The sequence below is a fragment of the Brachyhypopomus gauderio genome, chromosome 4 (genome assembly GCF_052324685.1).
Source record: "Brachyhypopomus gauderio isolate BG-103 chromosome 4, BGAUD_0.2, whole genome shotgun sequence".
Lineage (NCBI taxonomy): Eukaryota > Metazoa > Chordata > Actinopteri > Gymnotiformes > Hypopomidae > Brachyhypopomus > Brachyhypopomus gauderio.
This window is the reverse complement of record NC_135214.1, coordinates 34,336,174-34,363,391: the sequence shown is the minus strand read 5'-3', so window position 1 is coordinate 34,363,391 and position 27,218 is coordinate 34,336,174. Positions and strand designations below refer to the sequence as shown.

The 27,218-nt window shown below is 47.7% G+C and overlaps 1 protein-coding gene across 9 annotated transcripts; it reads left to right on the top strand.

Moving 5' to 3' along the window:
• The first annotated feature begins 1,940 nt into the window (after positions 1-1,940).
• Positions 1,941-26,778, top strand: fnbp1a (formin binding protein 1a). 9 transcript variants are annotated; one of them, XM_077004233.1, is made up of 17 exons: positions 1,941-2,051; positions 7,549-7,605; positions 8,201-8,348; positions 9,268-9,330; positions 10,211-10,315; positions 11,168-11,182; positions 12,733-12,861; positions 13,127-13,273; positions 14,707-14,886; positions 17,629-17,811; positions 18,502-18,516; positions 19,274-19,383; positions 19,494-19,626; positions 21,018-21,144; positions 21,230-21,382; positions 21,943-22,101; positions 24,325-26,778. In XM_077004233.1, exons 1-17 carry the CDS (start codon positions 2,029-2,031, stop codon positions 24,330-24,332), a joined length of 1,755 nt encoding a protein of 584 aa, XP_076860348.1. In that variant the 5' UTR covers positions 1,941-2,028; the 3' UTR covers positions 24,333-26,778. The 9 variants fall into 9 exon arrangements, with proteins under 9 accessions (XP_076860348.1, XP_076860342.1, XP_076860341.1 ...); XM_077004227.1 differs by lacking the exon at positions 24,325-26,778 and adding an exon at positions 22,286-23,380 and having other exon boundaries at positions 21,018-21,142; positions 21,243-21,382; XM_077004226.1 differs by lacking the exon at positions 24,325-26,778 and adding an exon at positions 22,286-23,380.
• Positions 26,779-27,218: the final 440 nt, after the last annotated feature.

Sequence of the window (27,218 nt, the reverse complement as noted above, 5' to 3'; positions counted from 1 at the left end):
TAGCGCTATCTAGTCTGGGTCCCAGCCGCCTACCTAGCCACCAAGGTAAAACGGGTCCGCCCATTTTAACAGTCGTGCAGGCGAGGAATTATTCCGTTTATGTTGAATCAAATCTGATTTTATTCCTTATTTGGGGCCCTCCTTATACATACCTTGCATATTTTAACCATTCCAAGTTTAATCAGTTATTTGCCAGCACAGTTGGCCAAATTCTCAAGCAATAATCCGTAGCTAATGCCTGTCCCTAACTATATGCAAAACGCAGGCTAAATATTCTAGTATTTCTGTATCGTTGTGACAGGTGCATATAACCCATTTTTCGTTAGAAGTTCTCTGTTAATGGAGACAGCTAACGGTGTTGGAGATACTAGTCCCAGGTACCAATGCATCTGGCACTAGCTGCACACGTGTGATGGAGCCGAACAGACTCCTGAATGTTCTCCATGATCGTAGATGTAGGCCTACATACCCCTGTTTCCTGTGTGGTCATGGAGGGGAAGCAAACGCTGGCCTTTCTTAATTTGTTAGCTACAAGTTAATAACGTCTGTAATAGGGATTTGGGGTTAAAAGACCTGTCGAGCGTGTGCTGTAAAACGCAGCCTCGTCGCGCTTGCTGACTGGATGTCAGTAAATAAACTTTACATCAGTGGGAAGGTCAAAATTCACCGACTGTAAAGGAAACGCCTTCGCGTGCGAGAATACAGCTGAACACCCGTGATAGACGCGGTCCAAACGGACCGTGATCGGTGCTGAGTAACGAGGCATGTTGGACCAGGAATAGACAATTTCAGCACATGCTGCCAGTCTGATATAAACGATGGGGTCACTAATTGGTGGAGAGCTGTCCGGACCTCATGTTTTCTGCGTACTCAGTATAACTCAACACTCTCGGGCTGCTCCACGCCCAGCACCCCCCCCCCCCCCCCCCCTCCATACCCCCCCTCTTCCCACTATCTTCTTTGATCTGGTCCCTTTAGCTCGTCAGCCAGTCCTCGGCTCTGGGTGGTTTAGGTTCACGTTTTCACGTTTCTGCTGTAACACACTTGCGGGGCGGACAGTAACCTGCGCAGTAGGGACGTCCTTCAGGGCCGAGGCTGGTTAACGCTGGCCTAGATAGTGCGCGTTTAGATGTTGGAGCGCGTGTCCCAGGAGGCGCACAGCTGCGCTTCACCGTCGGCTGTGCCGCGGGCGGCCGATGGCTCTGTGGGGAAGGGGAAGACTCCCTCCTTACCTCTGCACAGTGTCCGCCGGGCTGCTGGGGGGGCAGGAGAGACAACGCAGCTCTCTTCTCCAGCTATGTTAAGAATGGCAAGTAGTTTGAAACAAGGTAATGGCAGGTTTAATATATACGCTTCCCAGGATGTAGAACAGGGCTAGTGCAGTGAGAGAGAGAGAGAGGTGCGTTTGATACACAGTGAATAAAAATAAAGAAGTAAATGTTTAAAACGTGGAACATATTGAGTTGGTCTCTTTGGTGTGGCAGTTGTATAGACGCTCAGCTTTAGGTGTTTTGCTTATACTGGGAAAGAACGTGAAGGGAAAGGGGTCAGTGACCTCTGACCTCCGAGTGATCTGCTACACAGTTCACGGTGCCTCTCTCATTCGAGATTAAAACTGGGACTTTAAACCGATATGCATCTGTTTATGCATGAAAGAAAATGCTACACCTTAAATTAAAACTATTTAATGACAGAAGGCTCTAATTGAACGTTGTCTGACTTGTCTTTTTGAAGAATCATTTACAGGAAAGTCCCTGGTGTTAACTCCTGATTGGTTCCAACGGCTCTTACAGTGTTAAATGAACTCCTGCAGCTTTAAACATGGGCCCAGAGGGAGCCCAGAGGAGTTAATTTGGCCGTGGAGATTTTTGTGCCTTAACCTTTAATTAGAGGAATGTGCAACTGTTCAAAGTGCTTCTTCTTCTGTTTTCTCAGGATCAGTTTGATAACCTGGAGAAACATACACAGTGGGGCATCGAGTTTGTAGAGCGCTACACCAAGTTCGTGAAAGAGAGGTCCGAGATCGAGATGAGCTATGCCAAGCAAATGAGGTATGAGGAGAGGGTGTGTGTGTGTGTGTGTGTGTGTGTGTGTGTGTGTGTGTGCAGCGTTGACGTTTCTCTTGCCACACACGCTTTGATTTACTGCTTGAAAAAAACAAAAAAGGCTTAGGTCGCGATAGCAGTCTGAAGAAACTGCTACTTGATACAGGTGGTCCGATCTCAAAATCTGAGTCACCAAGGAACTCAGCATTATCGCAGGATGATGTAGATTATGAAGCGATTTTAAAGGTCATGACTTTTATTATTGTAAGTCAATGATGACCATTTCATAGGGGCTCGTTGTTGTTTACGCGCTTACATCAGGACCGCCCACGTGTTCTGTGTCCGCACACAGGACTCCCTGCTCACGCTGACCAGCAGCACAAGCGTGAATCCTTGTGGCGTAAGCACCACAAATCAGTTTTTATTCAATGGTGACAAAATCACATTAGATTAGATATTACTCATTCTAGCCTGTTTTGAACAAAGACTCTATTCACTATTCACTGAAGAACATACTGAACATATTAAGCTGGACATGTTACATGCCAAGTGCACATTGCCATGGTTACAAGGGTTGCTACGGCATTGACCCACATTCTACTAGTCACTCTCTGGTGGGTCAGTGGTTTAGAGGTGAGTGAGCCAGTGACTAGTGCGCTGATGGACTGGTCCCCATAGAGAGGAGAGACTCACAGACGTGCATGCGCCTGCACGTACACACATGCATACACACACACACACAAACACACACACATACACGCTGCACATTTCAGCTGCAAACCTTCTGAATTCATAATTACACACCCAGCTGGGGCTTACTGCTGTTACATTGAATGTCCAGAAGCACAACACACAGACCCTTTCTGTGTGTGTGTGTGTGTGTGTGAGAGAGAGAGAGAGAGAGAGAGTGTGTTGGTCCCATACCCATATGAGAAAATCCATCTTTTACAGCAAGTTGTCAGTCAGTGCTTTGATATTCCTGCGAAGCCTGCCACACTATATTAGTACGGCCCCTGGCTGAGGGGAGGGTCTAATGTCTCTCTCAAACTCGTTACTCAGTGCTTAACAAACAGTAAGGATTTATCTGACACAAAGTACCTGTTAGCATTGACCCGTCTCCCCCTCAGAAACAATAGTGGTTTACGAGGGCACCGGGGGCCCGTGGTTGTTGCCGGGGGTCTGGGTTTGGTCCAGCAGCTCCTGACGTTCTGCTGAGCAGAGCTTCCAGAGCAGGTGCTGGTGTTGATGTTTCAGCCCTTGGTGAGCTCACGGGGAGACAGGAAGCGGCACCATCGGTGCGGCTTTGGCAGGGGGCTGCGGGATAGTGATCTGCCTAGCAACATCTCAGCCTATGGGGAGGTACAGTGGCGGGTGTGCATGGAGACAGAGAGAGGGAGAGTGAGGGAGGGGGGGAGAGAGAGGGAGGGAGGTGGAGAAAGAGAGCAAGGGGGAGAGTGGGAGAGTGAGTGAGATGCAGACAGACAGAGAGAGATGTAGGCAGAGAGCAGCGAAAAGAGGGAGGGAGAGAGAGAGAGCAATGCAGAGGTTGAGAGAGAGAGAGAGAGAGAGAGCACTGCAGACTGAAGAAGGGGTGGTACTGTCAGGATCATGAGCTCTGTGGGCCCCTTTTCACATGCATATGAATGAGTGAGTGGAGTCCTGTGTGTAGGACAGGGCTCCTCCAGGACGTCTGTCTGCCGCACATGGACACCACTGTCTGTCCTGCCCACACGGATTAACTGGAGTCAGCAGTGTGAATGAGAGCTCTTGTCTGACGGCAGGATCAGTGTTGTGGTGGCTACAGCAGTAGGTCTTGTTTGCATTTCACCATGTAATTGCTGTAATACATAATATATTAAGGTTATAAAAAAATTGTGTGAATTAAAAAAAAACATCCTCTGAAAAAACTAAGTTGACACAGTGTATGGAAATGAAGGATAAACCTCTCTCTCTGTAAACCTGTGTTATCAGGTGTTATAAGCTCAGTTGCATATATAAAATATATTTAAAAATATCATGCTTATAAATACATTCTATAAATTATTCAGATTATAAATAGTTATTATTAAAATTATTATATAACTGTTTATATGTATTTATAAGCATAATATCTAATTGTCTTTTAAAACCTTATACCACAGATGACACAGGCTTACAGAGAGAGATAATATATTATCCATCCATCTATTGTCCGATTTATCCGGGTCGCGGGGGCAGTAGCCTAAGCAAGCCTAAGTTTCCCTCTCCCTAGCCACCTCTTCTAGTTCCTCTGGGAGGATACCGAGGTGTTCCCAGAACAGGACATAATCTCTCCAGCATGTCCTGGGTCTTCCCCAGGGTCTCCTCCCAGTTGGACATGCCTGGAGCACCTCCATAGGGAGGCGCCCAGGTGGCATCCAGACCAGATGCCCGAACCACCTCAGCTGGCTCCTCTCTATGTGGGCAGCCCTGGCGGAGTACAACTCCCACCGGGAACCAGTCAGACTTACTGCCGGCAATGCGAACCAAGCTCCTGCTCCGTTTGTACAGGGACCGCATAGCCCATAGCAGCGGGCCCCGTACCCTCTAGTCCTGGAGCACCTCCCCAGAGGAATCCCTAAGGAACACAGTCGAATGCCTTCTCCAAATCCACAAAACACATGTGGACTGGTTGAGCAAACTCCACTGCACCCTCTAGGACCCTCGCAAGGGTGAAAAGCTGGTCCAGTGTTCCACGACCAGGACGGAACCCACATTGTTCCTCTTGTAACTGAGATTCGACTATCGACTGGACTCTCTTCTCCAGAACCCCTGGATAGACCTTACCGGGGAGGCGGAGGAGTGTGTTCCCCCGATAGTTGGAGCACACCCTCCGCTCCCCTTTCTTAAAAAGGGGAACCACCACCTCGGTTTGCCAGTCCAGAGGCACTGCCCCCGATGTACACGCGATGTTGCGAAGATGTGTCAGCCAGGACAGTCCCACAACATCCAGAGCCTTAAGGAACTCAGGGCAGATCTCATCCACCCCCCAAGCCTTGACGCCAATGAGTTTCACAACTACCCTGGTCACCTCAGCCCGAGTGATGGGCAAACCCCTGTCTGCTTCCTCTATGGAAGACATGATGTTGGGATTCAGAAGATCCTCAAAGTATTCCTTCCACTGCCTAATGACATCCCCAGTCGAGGTCAGCAGGTCCCCAGCACCTGGGAACCGCTTTCCCCTCCTGAGTTGCCTGACGGTTTGCCAGAATCTTCTCTGAGCCAATCGAAAGTCACTTTCCATGGTCTCACCGAACTTTTCCCACACCCGAGTTTTTGCCTCCGCAACGGTCAAAGCCGCTTGGGCCTCCTGTACCCGTCTGCTGCCTCTGGAGTCCCACTAGTCAACCGGGCCTGATAAGACTCTTTCCTCAGCATGAGGGCCTCCCTTACCCGAGGTGTCCGCCATCGGGTTTGAGGATTGCCACCACGACAGGCACCGACAACCGACAATTATATAACTTAATATATTATTATTATACAAATAAAAATAATAATACAAACAATATGTGTGTGTGTGTGTGTGTGTGTGTGTGTGTGTGTGCGCCTGTATATGTATATGTATATGTGTATAAACTGCTCAAAAACACTAAATAACACATCTGTAACGTTGCAGAAGCAACGGAGCGAGGAGACGGACACAATCGCTGAGAGGAGCGAGATTTATTAAAGGGAATACCATACTCGTCGTCAGAAAGCCAGGCAGGGTCGATCACAGGAGGGCAGTCCGAATAACAGAGGAACACAGGCATACTGAACACGACGGGGGAACAAAGACAACTCACGAGCAAGATGCATACAGTGAACAGAAAGCACAAAGCGACAGCATGAACAAATGGATAGACAAAATCACGGATGACACGACTGGGGAATGACGGGACTTATATACATAGAACCAAACTAGGGACAGGTGGTGACAATGACACAGGGGCGTGGTAACAAACGAGGAATCAAAATAAACGAGCAGGGCGGGACAAACAGGCAGGGAACACAGACATGAGGGAACCCAGAGTGACAGCTATGAGAGGGGGCGTTGCCCTACGTGACAACATCCTAGATGTGTTAGGTGAATGTTCTCCTGATGAATCTCCTTCCAGACCTGGATTAAAGGGTCAGTCAACTTCTGGACAGTCTGTGGTGCAACGTGTCTTTGGTGGATGATGTCCCAGATGTGCCCGTTTGTTTTCAGGTCTGGGGAACGGGCAGGCCAGTCCATAGCATCAATGCCTTCATCATGCAGGAATTGTTGACACACTTCAGCCATATGAGGCCACACATTGTCATGCCTCAGAAGAAACCCCGGGCCCACTGCACCAGCATATGGTCTCACAGTGGGTCTGAGGAACTCATCCTGGTACCTTATGGTAGTCAGGGTACCTCTGGGTAGCACATGGAGGTCTGTGCAGCCCTACAAAGAAATACCTCCCCACACCATTACTGACCCACTGCCAAACCGGTCATGCTGGAGGATGTTGCAGGCAGCAAAACGTTCTCCACGGCGTCTCCAGACTCTCTCTGTCTGTCACATGTGCTCAGTGTGAACCTGCTCTCATCCGTGAAGAGCACAGAGCGCCAATGGCGAATCTGCCAATGTTGGTGTTCTCTGTCAAATGCCAGGGGCTGTAAGCACAAGCCCCACTTGTGGACGTCAGGCCCTCATACCACCCTCATGGAGTCTGTTTCTGACAGTTTGAGCAGAAACATGGATATTAGTGGCCTGCTGGAGGTAATTTTGCAGGGCTCTGGCACGGCTCTTCCTGTTCCTCCTTGTACAAAGGAGGAGGTAGAAGTCCTGCTGCAGGGTTGTTGCCCTCCTACGGCCCCCTCCATGTCTCCTGGTGTACTGGCCTATCTCCTGTAGACACCGCCTCTGTATATATATATATATTGTTAAAATCTGTATACCGTGTAATCACAATGGATAATTTCGTTTCCATTAAGTTGTGATACTGGGCGCTGAGAGAAGGACGAGGCACGAGTACGATCTTGCACACACTAACGTTACTTTAACGTTACACTAACGTTACTTTATTATATACACAAATAGTGCAGAAAGCGCACATAAAACACTCACACATCTACGTATATGACTGACAAAGACGAGCACGGGACACTGCGTGAACGCACATGAAATAGATAAACCACATAAGCCCAGAGTGTTCACGAGACGAGGTTAGACCGATGAACACAATCAGACACAACCACACCCTTGGAGATCCACAGACGCAGACGGCTAGACGTAGACAACATAAACACACCCCAAAGGGGAGGGGTCAGGGGCTGTAGCGTGACATAATTATGCAAATTTAATAGGCAGATTTCTTTTTTTTCCTAGACAAAGGTATTACACTTAAAGGTATTACAACAGGAGAAAGCAGATAAAGTGTAGGATGCTGTGTAAGTGGAAGCAGGATTGCCTATGGTATCAAAGGAATGTAATGTATTATGTGTTGGTCACTGACTGGTGTCTCTGCTCTGATCATAGAAATCTCTCCAAGAAGTACCAACCCAAGAAGAACTCGCGCGAAGAAGACGAGTACAAGTAAGACATGTTTCCTGTCTGCATTTCCACTTCACCGCACGTCTGCATAGAGATCATTCTGAGAAATGAATATATTTTAATGCAAAACCACTTTGCGGCAATTTCAGTTAATTAATAGGCAGATAACTCTGCTGATAACTAGTTTATCATCATTCTCGTCACGGTAATGATTATTATTTATCCTGTTTTCTCCTGCAGGGTTTAATATGCTTCCATCTCCTGTCCTGTTGCAGCTCACTGTAGAACTTGACTGTTGGCTGCTCAATTTTCAGGAGTGTTAGAGCATCAAACATGACCCTGTTAGAGTAATGCCAGCTCAGAGGTCATGACCCTGTTAGAGTAATGCCAGCTCAGAGGTCATGACCCTATTAAAGTAATGCTAGTGCAGGGGTCATGACCCTGTAATAGTAATGCAAGTTCAGGGGTCTTCCATGCCTGGTGCTGTGGAGCTCTGCTGTGATGCTGTGTTTCTCGCTCTCTCTCTCTCTCTCTCTCTCTCTCTCTCTCTCTCTCTCTCTCTCTCTCTCTCTCTCTCTCTCTCTCTCTCTCCCTCTCTCTCCCTCTCTCTCCCTCTCTGCTCTGAACGTGACATCAGGTACACGTCCTGCCGAGCTTTCCTCATGACCCTGAACGAGCTGAACGACTATGCTGGGCAGCATGAGGTCATTGCTGAGAACCTCTCCACACAGATCATCTCAGAGCTGACACGCTACATCCAGGAGCTCAAGGCAGAGCGCAAGGCGGTATGACCGTGCAAATTCATGTTCAGGGGGAAGCGTGTGTGTGTGTGTGTGTGTGTGTGTGTGTGTGTGTGTAGATAAAGAATGTCAAATATGTTATAATTTTGATGAACATTTCATGACGTAGCACAGCCACATGTGGGCCAGGCGTTGGGGTCACTGGAGTGGGAGGAGCAGACACCCCCCACTCTCAACCCCACTGAAGGGCCTCTGTTTGAGTGAGCCGGGCTGAACCAGAACCACCAGGCTGGGGGAGGGAGGGAGACATGACCACACAAACACAGGCTAGCTCGTTTGTGAACCCCTGATGGCACACACGGTTTTGTTGTGCGTTCAAGCGCCTGGGAGCGGGAAAGTGCCCTTTATGTACCTCACAGAACACACAACGGCATCCTGGGAGTGGGAGGGGTCAAAGAGGAGTGGGGCGGAACAGTTAGTGACGCCAGCCGGTCGCAGCACCACGACCTCTGGGACCTAAGCAGACGTTTTTGTTACAATAAGAACGTTGTGGGTTTGGGATTCTTCTGTTTGGGGCAGAATGCACTGTGGCTTTGTTTCAGATGGGTTCACATTTCATCTGCTCAGCTGGGCTGGAGATGGAGTGTCTGTCTCCAGCATTGTCTGGGCCAGGCTGGGTGGTGTAGCGTTTGTTGTGTCATCAAAAATCAGGACAGCTTTTAATAGTGCCCAGCAGAAACAACACTTCCTTTCCTGTTCAGAGATGAAGTTTAGGTTCCTCATGTTGATTAGGGTTAGGCCTGCCCTGTACCCATTAGGATGGTTCCCATTAATATGGTGTTTTTATTTTTGTTTGTGTACGAGGCAAATATAAGGGACTGTGGTACAAAACGTTGATCTTTTCTTTCTCCTTAACTTCTCTTTCTCCTTATTGTCTCTTTCTCCTCATCGTCTCTTTCTCTAGCATTTTCATGATGGCCGCAGAGCCCAGCAGCATATTGAGAACTCCTGGAAGCAGCTGGAGTCGGTGAGTCTCCCACACACACACACACACACACACACACGCACACGCACACACAGGTGAAATTCAGACAGGCCTTTTCCACACACACACTCACACACACACACACACACACACACACACACACACACACACACAGGTGAAAATCAGAAAGGCCTCTCCCACACACACACACACACACACACACACACACAGGTGAAATTCAGACAGGCCTCTCCCACACATACACACACACACACACAGGTGAAATTCAGACAGGCCTCTCCCACACACACACACGCACACAGGTGAAATTCATACAGGCCTCTCCCACACACACATACAGGTGAAATTCAAACAGGCCTCTCCCACACACACATACAGGTGAAATTCAAACAGGCCTCTCCCACACACGCACACAGGTTAAATTCAGACAGGCCTCTCCCACACACACACACAGGTGAAATTCAGACAGGCCTCTCCTACACACACACAAACACACACAAACAGGTGAAATTCAGACAGGCCTCTCCCACACACACACAGGTGAAATTCAGACAGGCCTCTCCCACACACCTCCAGGTGAAATGCAGTATTCCATTACAGAAGGTTTCATGTTCATGCCACCATGAGCAGCTTTGACCAATAGCCCAGCTCCATGTCCAAGCAACATGCTTATGTCTGATCAAACATCAGAACTGTGCAAGGGTGCACTGAGCTTCTTTCTCCTCCATGTGTCCACGTGTCTCCTCATCGTTTACATTCTCAGCACCTCTCACACAGCTCCGCTCTGTACGATGCTCTGATTGTATTGGTGCCGCCCTAAAGCCTTCGGCCAAGCCGTTGGTGTGATGCTTCCTCTGCGTCGGCCTGCTGGTGGTTAACGAGGCGTTCTGGTCTCACACAGAGCAAACGCAGGTTCGAGCGGGACTGCAAGGAAGCTGACCGAGCCCAGCACTACTTTGACAAGATGGACGCTGACATTAACGTGACCAAGGCGGATGTAGAAAAGGTAAGCCCAGTGCTGGTTGCCAGACATTCCCTCTCTTAACCCCCCCCCCCCCCCCCCCCCCCCCCCTCGCCCCACCCCACCCGTATTTGGTCTCCTCCTCTAGTGAGCCAAGATTCTTCATCTCCCAGCTCTAGGCTGGACTGTAGGGAGACACTGTTTCTTCTGCGGTGTGGTTGGGCTAGTGTCTTCATGGTAGTGATGCACTTGGCTTTCATTCAGATTGACCTCCCTGCACCCCTAGAACATCTGACTCCTCCTCCCATCAGCCAGAGCCCCTCCCCCTCTGGGTGTGTGCCGTGAACCCCTGCAGGGAAATTGGACAGTTGTTGGAACCTAACTGGCTGTGGACAGTTTTACAGGCCATGTCATCAGTCCTTTTGATTCATATGAGCGGATTTGCACTGGCAAGAAATACACTACTGTACTATTAAATGGACTGCCTGTTCAATTCGTTTGATTTTATAGTACTTACCAGAAAAGGAATCACCAAGGTGACTCGAGTGGTAATTATAAATCACACTGAAATTGTACAGTATTGCTGCTGTTTAGGGCGGTTTTGAAAAGTGCAAAATCTTCTGTGTCCACTCAGTCCTGGTTCAGAGGCACCTAGCAGCCCCCTCCATTACAACATGGCAGTTACTGAGGAATTAGTCAGAAGGATGGGTATCATTTTATGAAAAATAAACATCTCTGCATCTTCAGACTTCAGCCTTCAGACTTTCATTCTCCGAATGAAAATTGCGGTTCGGCTAATACATTGGAGTATTTCTCACGTTCTGCGCAGCGGTGCTGAGTGTTTTAGGACTAATGGAACTAATGGACTGTGTTTCTGTTTCTTAACATGTCTCAAAGCGGTGTTCACTCAAGGTAGGTCCACAACCACGAGTCGTCTCTGTCTGTGGGGAACTGTTAACCTGTTCACTGTGCACCCATAGACATCCGCACCAGCGTAAACGTGTCTTTAGCGGACGGTCTGTCCTCTGTCCAACTCTCCTGCTGTAAACCCTCCCCGTGAGACAGGACAGGTGCCACACATTCGAACTGCCTACTGAAGGCACCTTTCAGCACATCATCAATATTAACTCTTCTCATTACCAATTAGGGCGATCTTGTTACAGAAAAAAACAAATTGTGTCACCAAATCCCGTGATTTAAGTGGCAGAAGTAGTCAGTGCTTCCTAACGGAGTCGCTCCGGGCTGTGGGCGCAATCAGCCAATCTCTGTCCGTTTTCTGTGCTGTGTGTCTTGGCCTTTGTGTGCTGGTGTTGTGCATGCTGTATGACGGCGGTCCTTTTCGGAGTCCTCAGCCAATCAGGCTTCGTCTCATTCGTGCGTGTTGTGTCCGTGCGCTACGACTGCAGGCGCTGTGCGTTCCTCTCCTGCGCCGTTACTCCTCCTGTTCTCCGTCTTCTCCTGGCCCTCCTTCTGCCTCTCCTGCTGCCTCCATGATTAGGCCTTAGAAGCTACGCCCTGGGCGTTGGGGTTTGTGTGGGGTTGGAGACATGGGCCTCTGCTGTTGGATCCTGCAGGCGTTCCCGTAGTCACTGTTAACAAGTTACTGTGCAGTGCTCCAGTGCTTGAGCGGTAATTCCCGAAGCAGGCTTCACGGACAACCCACGTCCCATAACTCATCTGCAGCCGGAGAGCTCTGACGATCCACCAATCCATCGTTTAGACAATCTGGTCTTACGCTTGCTTCGTGAAATACCCCCCCCCCCCCCCCCCACACCCCCCGTTTCGTAAATAGACTGCATGATATAATGTGAATTTCTGTGGTTCTTTTTTGAGCTGTCGCTTCCGTTTTGTGTTTGGTTGGGTGGATTGTTTGAAGTGTTTCCCTGGGTTTCCTCCCACAGCTGTGAGGCTGAAGGCCCCTTACACGCAGCTGCTCTGGGCTGTCACAGCTCAGCAGCTGTGCCGTCCGTCCGTACCACCTGGTCTCCTCTCTTCTTCTCACCTGTCCTGACTTTCAGTCCCAGGCCGCAGCTGAAGTGTTCTGCACTGCTAAAGCACTGTTTGACTCCAGTGTACATGTTTGTTTATCTGTTTGTTTGTTTACATGTATTCTACAGCAATGCCGTGCAAAGGATGTACATTTACACATGTACTTGTTGAACATGCTCTTTATTACCTTTCTGTCTCTCTCCCACCCTCTCTCCCTTTGTCTCTTTCTTTGCCTCTCCTTCTCTCTCTGTTTCCCCCTCTCACCTTCTCTCGCTCCCTCTCTCTGCCTCTATTTCTCTCTTTGTTTCTCTCCCTCTCTCTTTCTCTCCTCCCTCTCTCTGTTCCTCCCTTTCCCTCTCTCTCTCTGTTTCTCCCTCTCCCTCTCTCTCACTGTTTCTCCCTCTCTCTCTCTCTCTTCTCCCTCCCTCTCTTTCTCTCTCTTTCTTTCTCTCTCTCCTCCCTCTCTCTCTCAGGCCAAACAACAGGCTCAGATAAGGCATCAGATTGCTGATGACAGTAAGAACGAGTATCTGTCCTACCTGCAGAAGTTTAATAAAGACCAACATGAACACTACTACACACTCATCCCACACATCTTCCAGGTGAGATGTTACACACTGACAAAACACTCAAATACTCCACACTCACACTCATATACTCCACACTCACATACTCCGCACTCACATACTCCGCACTCACATACTCCACACTCACATACTCCACACTCACACACTCCACACTCACATACTCCACACTCACATACTCCACACTCACACACTCCACACTCACATACTCCGCACTCACATACTCCACATTCACACTCACATACTCCACACTCACATACTCCACATGTGTGTGTATTTGCAGAGGATCCAGGAGATGGAGGAGCGGCGGATCGAGAGGGTGGGGGGGAGCATGCGTATCTACGCCGAGGCTGAACGTAAAGTCCTGCCCATCGTCACCAAGTGTCTGGACGGGATGACCAAGGCGGCCGAGTCCATCGAGCCAAAAATGGTGAGTGCATTCAGGCCAGCAGACCTGCACCTCGACCTCCTCTCAGACTCCCTTCCATTCGTTAAGTTACTATAATGAATGTAAAAGTAGACACAAGTTATTACATTACCTACTCATGGTTATTAATAAATGTGTAAAAGGATGCATTTTATTTTACACAATGATGTGGACTAATTTTTCTAATAAATAAATTGCTGGAATGTTCTGGTCCTCTTCCAAATCAGCGTGCGCTAAGAAAGCTCAGCAGACACATTAACGATGCACCGGCACAAAACGCTGACTCCATTACTCTGATTGCCAGGAGGGGCCCACTTTCATGCTAATGAGCCGTGGTGGTTGCTAGGCGTTGTCATGTAGGTTACTGTGAGTCACACAGCTGTGGGCGGAGCTGTCCTCTGACCAGCTCTGCGTAAGTGTGCGTGGATGCCGCTCACAGGGAACATGGTGGCTCTCGGCAGGTGGGACCCACACATGGCGAGGGGCCCAGTGGTTTGGCCCCCTGTCCTGGCGCCGTACAGCGCGGGCGTAGAGTCTCGGGGGTGGCAGGGGCGTAGAAACCCGCTGCAGAATTACCCTGCCTGATTCTCGCTGCTCCAGGTGTTGTAAGAATGAGCACATGTGCTCCACAGATAGTCCACAGTGTCCTCCACGAACAATGCCAGCATGGGTTGTGCCGCCACGTCTCCATGCTGACGGGGAACAGACGAATGGATCTGTGAAACAAGCAAAACTTCACATGCCATTTCTGTTATAGAAAATGCTATAGATTTTTAGATTGAAAATGCTATAGATTTTTAGATAGAGAAGCTATAGATTTTTCCGTGTGAAAAGCTCTGCTATTCATGTTGTGCAATACCTTTGCACATTTTTTAAGTTTTGAGGGTTTGCCTTCAGAATGAAATAAATAAGCAGCTTAAGAAATTTGATTAATTTTAACAAAACAGCAACAAAATGTAGTATGTAAATTGCTATGCAAATCAGACTGAAAACAGAGTGCATTATTTCTGCAGGCAGGAAGAAATTCTGGTGAAACTGGTGTATGTCGCCTGACCCACCCAGGCAGACAGATGAGGTCATGGTGTGTTTGCATCATGCCATCACGCCAACGGATCAGTCTGAGTTCAGCCGGACTGACCAGAACCCCATGTAGATCCTGGACTTAGCACTAATCTCCTCGGTATCTCTCTCTTTCTCTCACTACAGCAGCAGGTCCCAACTCCAGTCTGTGTGGGCTGGAGACCAGGATATCACTTCAGTCACTGCTTAGATACACCTGTTTCTTTCTGCTGATTACCTGATGAGTTGAGTCTGGTGTGTTTGCACAAGAAGACCACCAGGGGGTGCTGTGTTGGGCGCCGGGTTCAAGGCACAATGCTACCACATGTGTACTGAGAAGGAAAACACAAATTTCTTATCTCTTTCTTTGCACCCAGGACACCAAACAGGTTGTAGAGACGTACAAGTCAGGGTTTGAGCCTCCGGGGGACGTGGAGTTCGAGGACTACAGCGTGTCCATGAAAAGAGCCGTGTCTGAATCCAGCTTTCTAAACGCCCGCGGTGAGAGCCGTCGTAGGAGCCGGAGCAAACTGTGGCCTTTGATTAAGAGGAACAAGGTACAAACTGTGGCGTCCACTCTGTCTGGATGTGGCTAACTGTCTGGGAGTGGCTGACCGTCTGGGTGTGGCTAATTGTCTGGGTGTCGCCCTGACTCTGTCTGGGTGTGGCTGACTGTCTGGGTGTGGGCTTGACTCTGTCTGGGTGTGGCTAACTGTTTGGGTGTGGCCTTGACTCTGCCTGGGTGTGGCTGACTGTCTGGGTGTGGCCTTGACTCTGTCTGGGTGTGGCTGTGTTCTGCTGAAGTGTCAAATGGGTTCAGAAACTCTAAGTGAAGAGGGACAAGATGATCTTGACAGACACTTCAAAATCTCAAAGGCTCTCAATGCTGACCTCCCAAACATTGATGAAAGCTAGTCCAGAGGGGCCAGTCGTAAATCACTGCTGGAAATCTTTTTTAGTCTAGGATTAGGCTTAATCTGGTTCTGGGAAACAATCCCCAAGCCTATAAGATAATGGCAGGTGTAATCTTTGTGTCTGCAGTAACAGTTCTCTGACACGCTAACATGACCGTTAGCAAAAACAGACAAGGAGCAATTGACTGCATTATCGTCCACAGGCTGCAGAAAATGGCACCATCTGGTGGACACACTGTGTCAGCGCAACCCCATTACTCTGAGTAGGGACAACAGAATACACATAACCACACAGCTTCCCTGACAGGTCGGAACAGAATAGTTACATGATGAATGCTATCTGTTTAATAATTGATGTACTCACTGATATATCCTGAATCTGAAAAGTGAACAGTCTCAGACAGTCTCGCACCACCTACACCGCATTGGTGGACCAGGTGGATATTAAAAACAAGTAAAAGTGAAAACATGAGGCAGACAGAAACCGAGGAGCCAGAGTAGTTTTTTTTTACCAGACCGCAAACAGAAACATACAGCTCTTCTTCAACACGCCTGCCTGTGTTCAGTCAGCACACCTGTCTGTCTTCAGTCAACTCGTCTTTCTGTGTTTGGTCAACATCCCTGTCTGTTTTCAGTCAACACGCCTGTCTGTGTTCGGTCAACACGCCTGTCTTTTCAGTCAACACACCTGTCTGTGTTCAGTCAACACGTCTTTCTGTCTTCAGTCAACACGTCTTTCTGTGTTCGGTCAACATGTCTTTCTGTGTTCAGTAGGGGTGTGACGATAGTTCACAAGAACGAGACGAGATGAGATTTTAAGAACACTAAAATGACAAATTATATGACTGGACAACAGACTTTTATTTAACTTACACATGCATTTTGAAATGTTTTATTATAACTCTTAACATGCATGATGTAAGCATGAACTTTTAATAAACCTCTTCCTCTACAAATTGAAATTAAAATAAAATTTCATAAAAGATAAAATAAAATAAATAAAATTAAATATTTATCCTTTTTTCAATCGCAAACAATATTACAGTGAGTCTCCGCTTAACGACGGGGTTAGTGACTGAAAAGTCAGTCGTTAAGCGTGACTCTAGATTTTGATACGCTAAATCGTAAATACAGTAAAGAAAAAAACGAACAATGTTCTTGTGCGTACAGCATGAGAAAGAGCGATTGCGTTGCTGAGATGTGCTGCGGTGGAGGCTACGCTGCCTCAGCTTATCGTACACAACACTCCACTGTGCTGCCACTGCTCCTCCGAGCACCGCGCGAAATAAAAAAAAAAGTCGGTCGTAACTCTGGTCCGTCGTTAACCATACCTTTATTTTCATACAATGTTTGCATATGGTCCATGTCTTATCAGTCACTCTCTTTTATCATTTCCGCCATTTATTTATCTCTTTTAGCCATTTATCATTTCCACTGGGTACCCACAATGCTGCCAAACAAACGATTTGAAAGTGCATCTTCAATAGTAATACCTGTATTTTCCAACGTCATTCTGGCTGCTTGCTGGATCACAAATCCCGCGAGACAGATTTTTAACGCGACGAGAAATATCGCTGAGTTACATCTTGTGAGATCTCGTGACACCCCTAGTGTTCAGTCAACATGGCTGCCCATGTTCATTCAACACGTCTGTCTGTGTTCAGTCAACACGCCTGCCCAAGTTCAGTCAACACACCTGTCTTCAGTCAACACGTCTTTCTGTGTTCAGTCAACACGGCTGCCCGTGTTCAATCAACACGCCTGCCCATGTTCAGTCAACACACTTGGCCATGTTCAGTCAACACACCTCCCTGTGTACAGTCAACACGCCTGTCTGTGTTCGGCAACACGCCTGTCTGTGTTCAGTTAACACGCCTGTCTGTCTTCAGTCAACACATTTGACTGTGTTTAGTCAACATGGCTGCCCATGTTCAGTCAACACGTCTGTCTGTGTTCAGTCAACATGTCTTTCTGTGTTTGGTCAACACGTCTTACAGTGTTCAGTTAACACGCCTGTCTGTCTTCAGTCAACACGTCTGACTGTGTTCAGTCAACATGGCTGCCCATGTTCAGTCAACATGGCTGCCCATGTTCAGTCAACACGTTTGTCTGTCTTCAGTCAACACATCTTTCTGTGTTCAGTCAACACGCCTGTCTGTTCAGTTAACACGTCTGTCTGTGTTCAGTTAACACGCCTGCCCATGTTCAGTCAGCCTACCTCAGGGTTCTTTTTCTACACCTCAACAGTTCACTCTTGCCCGTGGTCTGTTTTAAAACATGGCCACAGGGCCACAGATCTGTGTTTTCCTCAGCTGTCTGTCTGTGTCCTCACCTCTCTCCTTCACTCTCCCTCCATCCCTCCATTCCTCCACGTGCTCTGTGTAGCTCATGTCGTTGCTGGCGTCGCCCCGTCAACCCCCGCCCCCTCCTCCCACGTCGCCCTCGCCCGAAGGTCTGGCCAACGGCCCCCAGTCGCCACAGCAACCCAAGGAGCCCCTGAGCCAGCGTCTGAATGACTTCATGAGTTCCAGACACAAGATCCAGTGCCTGAGGAGCCTCAAGCGCGGGGTAAGAGTCACGCTGAGCATCATGGGAAGTGTAGCTTCAGAAATGGAGAGAGCACATTTATTATTGCTTATTTTTTTTATTAAATGCGGTTTTGTTTGCTCTGTTAGACCAATAAATAAATACATTTAGTATTATTATTATTGTTAGTATTATTGCCAGTAATAATAACAAAGACATTTTTATACAGTACCTTTCACATTGTTCATGTTATTCATGTAAGCTGCTGGTCTTGCTGTGTGAAGGGGCTGATCTCAGGGAAACTGTCCTCTCTCTGTCCTCTGATCTGATGGAAACTGTCCTGTCTCTGTCCCTGATCTAATGGAAAGTGTCCTCTCTGTCCTTTGATCTGATGGAAACTGTCCTCTCTCTGTCCCTGATCTGATGGAAACTGTCCTCTCTCTGACCTCTGATCTGATGGAAACTGTCCTCTCTCTGTCCTGTAATCTGATGGAAACTGTCCTCTCTCTGTCCCTGATCTGATGGAAACTGTCCTGTCTCTGTCCCTGATCTAATGGAAAGTGTCCTCTCTGTCCTGTAATCTGATGGAAACTGTCCTCTCTGTCCTGTAATCTGATGGAAACTGTCCTCTCTCTGTTCTCTGATCTGATGGAAACTGTCCTCTCTGTCCTGTAATCTGATGGAAACTGTCCTCTCTCTGTCTCCTGTTCTGTTCCTGGTCTTTTGTCCCAGCTGTCGCTCAAGCTGGTAAGTGCATCACTTCTGCTATTATCCCACTCTCCATCTCCACCTCCTCCATTTCCTCCATCTTCTTCATCTCCTTTACCATCTCCACCTTCTCCATCTCCTCCATCTTCTCCATCTCCACCTCCTCCATCTTCTTCATCTCCTTTACCATCTCCACCTTCTCCATCATCTTCTCCAGCTCCACCTCCTTCATCTAATCCATCTTCACCATCTCCATCTTCTCCTTCTCCATCTCCTCCACCTTCTCCATCTCCAGCTCCTCCATCTTCTCCATCTCCACCTCCTCCATCTAATCCATCTTCACCATCTCCATCTTCTCCGTCTCCATCTTCTCCATCTCCTCTATCTACATCTTCTCCTCACACTCCACTGCTTTTCAGGGATTATTAGCAGCACAACAGAATGCTCTGTCTGACCTGATGTGGCACACAAACTGCTGGTGTGTTTGCTGAATATTCAAGTGTGTACAAGTATTCAAGTGTGAGCAGACAAGGGCGGAAAGTGTTTGACAGGCTGCATTAGAGACAGAGCTAAATGTAGTGCAGCCTGTTAGCACCATGTCTACGCCACCTGCTCCTTTCAGAGCACCGTACTGCCGTGAACTGGGAATAAGCAAATCTTCTCATCTTCACGTTTTTCACTTTTCATAAACTTTTTTTGTGCAAATGTGTGTGCAAATATTGCATGTGTACACGTGTGTGCATATTTGTGTACATGTGCATGATTGTGCGTGTGTGTGTGTGTGTGTGTGTGTCAGGGAACAGTCCAGGAGGATTACAGTCATTTACCCCCAGAACAGAGGAGGAAGAAATTGCAGGCCAAGCTTAATGACATCAGCAAGGAGATCCAGAAAGAGATGGATCAGAGGTACACACACACACACACACACACACACACACACACTCTGCTGGAGTCACCATGAAAATGCTGTAGTTTCAGCACTGGTCTGTTATGTGCTTCTCTTTCTCTCTCCTCAGGGATGCCCTGACTAAAATGAAAGACGTTTACATTAAGAACCCTCACATGGGCGACCCCAACAGCGTGGACCCGCGCTTGGAAGAGGTGCGTCAGAGCATCGAGAAGTTTCAGCTGGAGGCACACAAATATGAGGTGAGGCTTCTTCAACCATGGGAACACCTCAGCACCGCTCCACAATGCCGTTGCTCAATATACAATATACAACCACTAAAGTACAGACTTAAAGTACAGGATTTACCCATGATCGGACATAGCCTGGATGTGTTAGCGAGGGGTTGTGTTGGTGAGTGTTGTATTAGCGAGGGTTGTGCTAGCGAGTGTTGTGTTAGCGAGTGTGGTGTAGCGAAAGCTGTGCTAGCAAGTATTGTTTTATTGTAGGTTGTGTTAGATAGGGTTGTGTTAGTGAAGGTTGTGTTAGCGAGTGTTGTTAGTGAGTGTTGTGGTAGTGAGGGTTGTGTTAGCGAGTGTTTTTAGTGAGTGTTGTGTTAGTGAGGGTTGTGTTAGAGTGTTGTTAGTGAGGGTTGTGTTAGTGAGTGTTGTGTTAGCGAGTGTTGTTAGTGAGGGCTGTGGTAGCGAGAGCTGTGCTAGCAAGTGTTGTGGTAGTGAGTGTTGTGTTAATGAGTGATGTATTAGTGAGGGTTGTGTTAGTGAGAGTTGTGGTAGTGAGGGTTGTGTTACTGAGTATTTTTATTGAGTGTTGTGTTAGTGAGGCTTGTGTTAGCGAGTGTTGTTAGTGAGGGTTGTGTTAGTGAGGGCTGTGTTAGTGAGAGTTGTGTTAGCGAGTGTTGTTAGTGAGGGTTGTGGTAGCGAGAGCTGTGCTAGCAAGTGTTGTGGTAGTGAGTGTTGTGTTAATGAGTGTTGTGTTAGTGAGGGTTGTGTTACCGAGTCTTTTAAGTGAGAGTTGTGGTAGTGAGGGTTGTGTTACCGAGTCTTTTTAGTGAGTGTTGTGTTAGCGAGTCTTTTTAGTGAGTGTTGTGTTAGCGAGTGTTGTTAGTGAGTGTTGTGTTAGTAAGGGTTGTGTTAGCAAATGTTTTTAGTGAGGGTTGTGTTAGCAAGTGTTTTTAGTGAGGGTTGTGTTAGTGAGGGTTGTGTTAGCAAGTGTTGTTAGTGAGGGTTGTGGTAGCGAGAGCTGTGCTAGCAAGTGTTGTGGTAGTGAGTGTTGTGTTAATGAGTGTTATGTTAGTGAGGGTTGTGTTAGTGAGAGTTGTGGTAGTGAGGGTTGTGTTATCAAGTCTTTTTAGTGTGTGTTGTGTTAGTGAGGATTGTGTTAGCGAGTGTTGTTAGTGAGGGTTGTGCTAGTAAGTGTTGTTAGTGAGGGTTGTGCTAGCGAGTGTTGTGTTACCGAGTGTTGTGTTACCAAGTGTTGTGCTAGCAAGTGTTGTGCTAGCGAGGGTTGTGTTAGCGAGTGTTGTACTAGCGAGTGTTGTACTAGCGAGGGCTGTGGTACTAAGGATTGTGTTAGCAAGGGCTGTGTTAGCGAGGCTGAACTGAGACCTCCGTGCCCTTCCCGCTCCTCCTCCCAGGGCTGGCTGACAGACGTGGAGAGGAAGCTCCTGGAGTCTAGCGGCTCCCAGCGCAGACAGAGCGCCCCTTTTGATTCGCAGGGCAACGCGCTGGTGGGCAACAGCTGTGCCCAGAACAGAGAGAGGTACTCCCGGAGCCACGACAGACAGTCCACCTTCTGTTCACCTGCACCTTCGCTGTATTCATTTGGCCTCTTGTACGTATTATATGTGTTCTGTGCCCAGTCCGGACGGCAGCTACACGGAAGACCCCAGCACCGAGACCGTGCAATTCAAGTCGCGTAGCACCGAGTTCGACGACGAGTTTGACGAGGAAGACCCTTTACCCACCATAGGAACGTGTAAAGCGCTCTACCCTTTTGAAGGTAGCATGGGAAGACCCATATCTTCAATATCTTTTGTCGATTAATTTCAAGGATTAATTAGATAGGCTTTTCATCACTGAAGTGCTGCGCTGTTAGAACGCTTCCTGTGCCACGTTCTCGCGTTCTTCCCTGCTGTCGGGAGATCGCAGGTTCAAATCCTGACAGCACCGCAGCTGCCGGAGTGAGAACAGCGTAGGCTAACTGGGCTCTGCCTCGCTGGGCAACCTGCTGTCCAATGACAACCGTGTGAAGGGCAGAATGAAAATGTCATGTGGTAAAGGTCACAAGTAGAAGCCCGCTAGGCCTAGCCAGTGAGAGGAGATCAAGTAAAAACAGAAATAAGCAACTTTAACAATCGGCCAAAGAAGCAGTTTCGCTCCAAACGCTAGTGCAGCTGACTATAAATAAAAGCAGTGAGTTGGCTGGTGTGCGGCCACCGGTGTGCGGTTGCTGCTTCAGTGTGTTCTGTGCTGGCGGGTTGTGTTTTGTCTGCGTGAGCCGTTGCAGCAGCAGTGCCTGTATCTCCTCTCCCATCTTTGTTTCTCCTCCCTCTCCTCCAGGCCAAAACGAGGGCACCATTTCCATGGCGGAGGGCGAGATGCTCTACGTGATCGAGGAGGACAAGGGCGACGGCTGGACGCGCGTGCGCCGCAACGAGGATGAGGAAGGATACGTGCCCACGTCCTACATCAAGCTCTGCCTCGACGCCAGTGCCAAAGGTGCCATGACCTACATTTAACCCTGCTGCCCGTCTAGAGTGAACCCACCCCCCACCTCACGCAGCCCTGAGCCACCCCCCCCAACCTCCCCGCCAACGCCCACTTGCCCCCTGCTCCAGTGCGAGCGGGACAAGGCGGGATTCGTTCACTCTAGGCCTGATTGTGGTTATTCTCTCTTCCTAAGAGAACTTGAACGAGGGAGCTTGGAAGGACCCCGAGTTCCATATGTCCATGTGAGGAACTCCTGATGCCACCTCTGTCCTGTGGGAGAGGACGTGGTGGTTGTTTCCATGCGTGAGACCCCATGTAGCGTAGCGGGCGAGTTGTGTCTGCTTTTCTAAGCTACTTTCTTTACTTCTTCTTCTGTACCCCTCTGTGTGAAGAGGAAAAAAAACATTTTGTGTGTGAAAGGAGGAGACGTGCAGGAGGGTCTGTGCTCCAGTGTCCTTTAGCCACAGGTAGAAAAAGCTGCTTACTCTCGAATTCATGTCAAAGCTTTGAGTATTGTGCTTGTTTGGTATGAAATGTTTCAACTTTGTGTTTTTGTCCACAGTCTAGCTGGAATAGCTAGGGATGAGTTGCTCTTTGGTAAAGAGTGGAATTCTCAAAAAATATATGGTCCGACCAAACGCTGAGACTGACAGTTCTAGGTCTTCGCAACCTAAAAACAGATGAGGCGTCCGTCCGAACGGGCAGGCCTGAAATGAAACAATATAGACTTTTGTTGGTTTGTTCGTTTTTCATTCAGATTTTTTATCAAGGTTAAACTGTGTTTCTAAACCAATGTTTTAAAGTCTAAAATGACATGGCTGTAAATATGATCCGTGGAAGACGGAGGGCATAGCCTAAAGTTCACTCAGGTACTTCTTTACATGTATTTCTTTCATTAATCAATATACAAGAACTCCCCTAACTCTTACATGTGTGTAAAATAAGAAATAAGAAAAGTGTAAAATAAGAAATAACATAGCTACTGTAATTCTTGCATGCTTGTGAGAGATTTAGATTGACTTAGCTTCACATTCACTGCTGTCCAGAACCTTCTCCCTGGTACCTGACCCGTAACAGCACCGAGAGGTCCAGCTTAAGTAGTTAGAACGCTTCTGACGTCTTCCACGCTGCATGTGCTTACGAGATTATCCCTCAGTGAGGGCACAAACGATGCTAAACCAACAGAATGCATGCGGTTCTTAGCTTTGGTTAGCATGGTAGGTGCAGTAAATGACAAAAAAAAAAACAAAACAAAAACAAAAAATTAAAAAAACAAAGCTGTTGAATCCAGATTGTCATGGGACTGCGGCTACAGAACAAAGCACATTTGGTGATTTTCTGGATATCAGCGGTGAAGTGGCTGCAGCTGTTTCAGCATGCTCGTGCAGACACGCCGTAACCCCCCCATCCCCCCCGTGGGTTTCGCCCTAAAGCCTGGTTTATACTTGACCATACTTGACTTGAGGGTCCGCGCGGCGAAAATGACGTAATCGCTGAGGCTCCGCCCGTGCGCGAGGGCCGTGCACCTCTCGAATTTTGTAACTTCGCGCGCGCGCCGCGCTTCAGCGCGATCGACGAAGTCATGTTTGCAGGGTTCATACACCTAAACAAGGTGGAATTAAAGCACCTTAAATTAAAACTTGTACGGCACTTTCAAGGTCCATTTCAATATTTTCCAGCACGATAAACATAATTAAGTTAAATATTAATACATATACTCGAAATGATTCGAAATAATTCGCTTTTAATAATTCGGAGAACACTGCAGCGACGCTCGCGACGTTCGCGAAAGTATAAACGCCTACACCGCTCGCGCAGGGTCGCGCGAGGTGGGCGGAGCCGCGCGCTACGGTCGCTCGCGAAAGTATAAACCAGGCTTAAGACAACAGTAACTGTGACTCATGCTTAACTGCATACGTAGACCGCTAAAGGCACCCCTGCGTCATCGTTAGTTTTCTGTTGCTACTCCTAGGGAGTGTGTGTTCTCTGCACTCCGCTGCTGTGTCTGCACTCTACTGACTGCTGTCTCTCATGCACCCGCGCCCAAGGGCCACGCCAGTTACTCGGGGAAAACAGTGATTGTGATGGATTGTCATGGGATACAGTTCTTAAGTCACATTTCTAACATTGTGTGATTTTTTTTTGTTTGTTTGTTTGTTTGTTTTGTTTTTCTTTTGTCGTTTCTTTGCTTTTTTGTTGTTGTTTTGTTTTGTTTTGTTTTTTTCTTTGCAGATCCCTAAAAGCATTTGGCTGGCACAGGCGGGGGCGGGGCAAGCATCCGTGCGTGAAACATCTTCCTCTTTACACTCTAGTCAGAGGTGTGAGGCCTAACTGAGGCCTACATGAGACCTACCTGAGACCTAACTGAGGCCTACATGAGACCTACCTGAGACCTGACAGGCCTACCTGAGGCCTGCCTGACAGGCCCTTCCAGTCTAAACACAAACTCTCAAACGTCCACATCAAGAGGCGAACTAACTAACTCCACTGGACCGTTTCGTCTGCGCTTCGTCTGTGTGTCTGTTTTTCCGACGACACGTTTGCTGCTGCTTTGCGGAGCTCGCTTTCTCCTACGGACCTAGACCTTTAACCTCTCGTGCGCTAACTGCTCGCCGTGACAACAGACCCCTTAGTTATGACCTGCTGACGTCACAGGCAGACGCAGAACTGCGAGGGGCACGTGTAGTCGTGGCATCACGGTAGCTACTCCTGTTCACGCAAATCTCAAATCCTTGAAAATGTATTTTTTCCATTATTATTATTCTTTTATTTTTTTATTAACTTTAAATGATCCCAGAAGCATCAGGAGATTTGAGGGGCGGGGTCAGACCCGCTGTGTTGCTGTGAGGGGGAGAACTTTCAGGCAGGCAGGTTGCAGGCGTGCGTGGCTGGCGGCCGGGTAAGCGCTTCCCAGTCATGCAGCGCCGCCTCGCGCCCTCCCCACCCTGCAGTGTGTGTGCTCAACACTCCCTTCTCCCCTCCTCTCCTCCGCCCCTCCTCTCCTCCTCCCTCGGTCTTTGGCTGTGTCCCGTCTCTCTCTCGCCTGGTGCCTGTCTCTCTCTCTGGACGTAGTGGCCGTGTCTCGTGTGGGTATGGTGGTGCCGTGTAGTAGGTGCTGCTGGTGTTGCCCCTGTGGTTCTGCGCATGCATGCTCGCCCCGTGGTTCTGTCTGTGCCAGTGGCAGGGTCCCTGTCCCCCCGCCAGCTCCGCCCACTCTAACTTCTCCACTCGCTTCCTCGGCTGTCTTCGTGCCTGTGGTTCTTTAGCACTTTTATTATTATTAAAATTGGTATAGTATTTTTGGTTTGTTTGTTTGTTTTTGTTTTACTTTTGTTTTTCAGTTTTATTGAGTTTTATTGAATTTTAGATCTGCCACCTATGCATGGCCACTCACTTCATGCCATTAAGTTATTATTATTATTATTATTATTATTATTACTATTAATCTGCAATCTTCTTTTGAGTCTACTTTCAGTGGTTGACCTTGTTTACGGTATTTACAGATTGATGTTGAACACAAATATTTACCTCATTTCAAAAGGATTTTGGGCTGCTGTCTGAAGCGGCTCAGACTAAAACTCCTGTTGTTGTCTTCATTGGTGAGGTAAGACCTGGCAGTGATGAGGCGAGTCTCTTTTCTCCATGTGTGTTGTGCTTTGAAGACCCTCCCGTGAACATCGGACAGACAGATGAGGTGTCGAAGCTCTGTGAATTCAGTGCTGGCCACAGTCAGTTGGTCCCAGGTTGTGTTTACTGGTAATAATAGAACTTAGTTATACTTCAATTTTCAAAACAGAAACATTGTGAAATGCATAAACTTTTTATGTGGACATTTAACAAATTAAAGACCATTGTGAAATATCTTGCCATATGTGTCAAACTGAGAGCACCCTTTAATAAGATTCTTAAAAGCAGACGTAGGTGGTTATGTGAGCTGATTTAATACTGTATGTTATAATATGTGAATCATTTTATGCGCCACTAGAGGGCAACAAAGCGCAGTCCAAATTTACGCAGACTGAGCTTCCTACCTGAGTGCTTCAGGTCTCATTCACCATGAACTCTCTTACATGCTGTATCAATCATAGCTGTACAGACTATATTCATTGCGTCTTCGTCTTGAAAATATTTAATGAATTAATATTTAATTTTAACATTTATACAGAATTTGAGAACCTTTGGAATATGGAAGCTAAAGAAAATTCCACTGCCAAAAGGTCTTTTGTATGTTTTGTCCTTCTTATATTTAAAAGTTAATGTTTATTAATGTGAAATATTAAAGTATGCAAACTAGCAGGTAATATTAAGGTGCACCCCTGAAGGTCTGAGTGCTTACATTTGCAAAAGTGTGAGTGTTTCTCTCACGTTGATCTGGCTTTGGGCTGGCAATCGACCACATGAACAGCGTCTCAGGTGGACAGCTGGACACCTGCACACTGCCCCTGGTCATAGTGGAGCAGGAGGACATGTCCACAGCCCTGGCACCACAGTAAGCCTTTGTATCTTAACACCATGGGACATCTCATTTGTACAGTCGTAGAATTACATTAATTCAAAAGAAAAGAGCAAAAAGCAATGATCAGTTGCTTAATTCTCCTTTATGACACTTGGTGCTATGTTTACAAGTTGCAAATACAAGACGTTTACAATAAGAATGTCTCGTATGAGTGCTCTAACAGAAACAATGAATGTTGAGCAACTAATCTCTCAGAAGACATTAAAATAAAGTGTAAGATTAAACCGGCAGCAGGATCTGTCATCTTCAAGTGAGCACAACATTTTGTTGAAGAACGTGTACTGCACTCCCTACACTATGAACTCACATTAACATGGTAACTTGTTGCTTTTTTGTAAACACAACACTACTCATTTGAGTTCAAGAGTGACGCGAACTCCCGCTGAGCTGCAGTTTAGCTGCTGCTGTATGTGAGAGGCACACAGATGATCAGGGCCCTTCCCACAATGCCCCTGTGCTCCGGGAGAGGAGCTCACTCAAGAGGGGGGTGTAATTAGTTCAGCAGGTGACGACTGGGAAGGCCTGATAAAGAGCAGAACTCCTTACATCACTTCCTCTGTTTGTTCTAGACTGTATTTTCAAGCTATGGTATGCGATGCCTCTCAGAAGC

Bases quoted from the DNA above. Each gene is read 5' to 3' on its own strand.
- fnbp1a (XM_077004226.1), top strand. From the start codon at position 2,029: ATGAGCTATGCCAAGCAAATGAG. The intron at 7,606-8,200 runs GTAAGACATGTT...ACGTGACATCAG, and splicing joins CGCGAAGAAGACGAGTACAA to GTACACGTCCTGCCGAGCTT. The intron at 14,887-17,628 runs GTACAAACTGTG...TGCTCTGTGTAG, and splicing joins CTTTGATTAAGAGGAACAAG to CTCATGTCGTTGCTGGCGTC.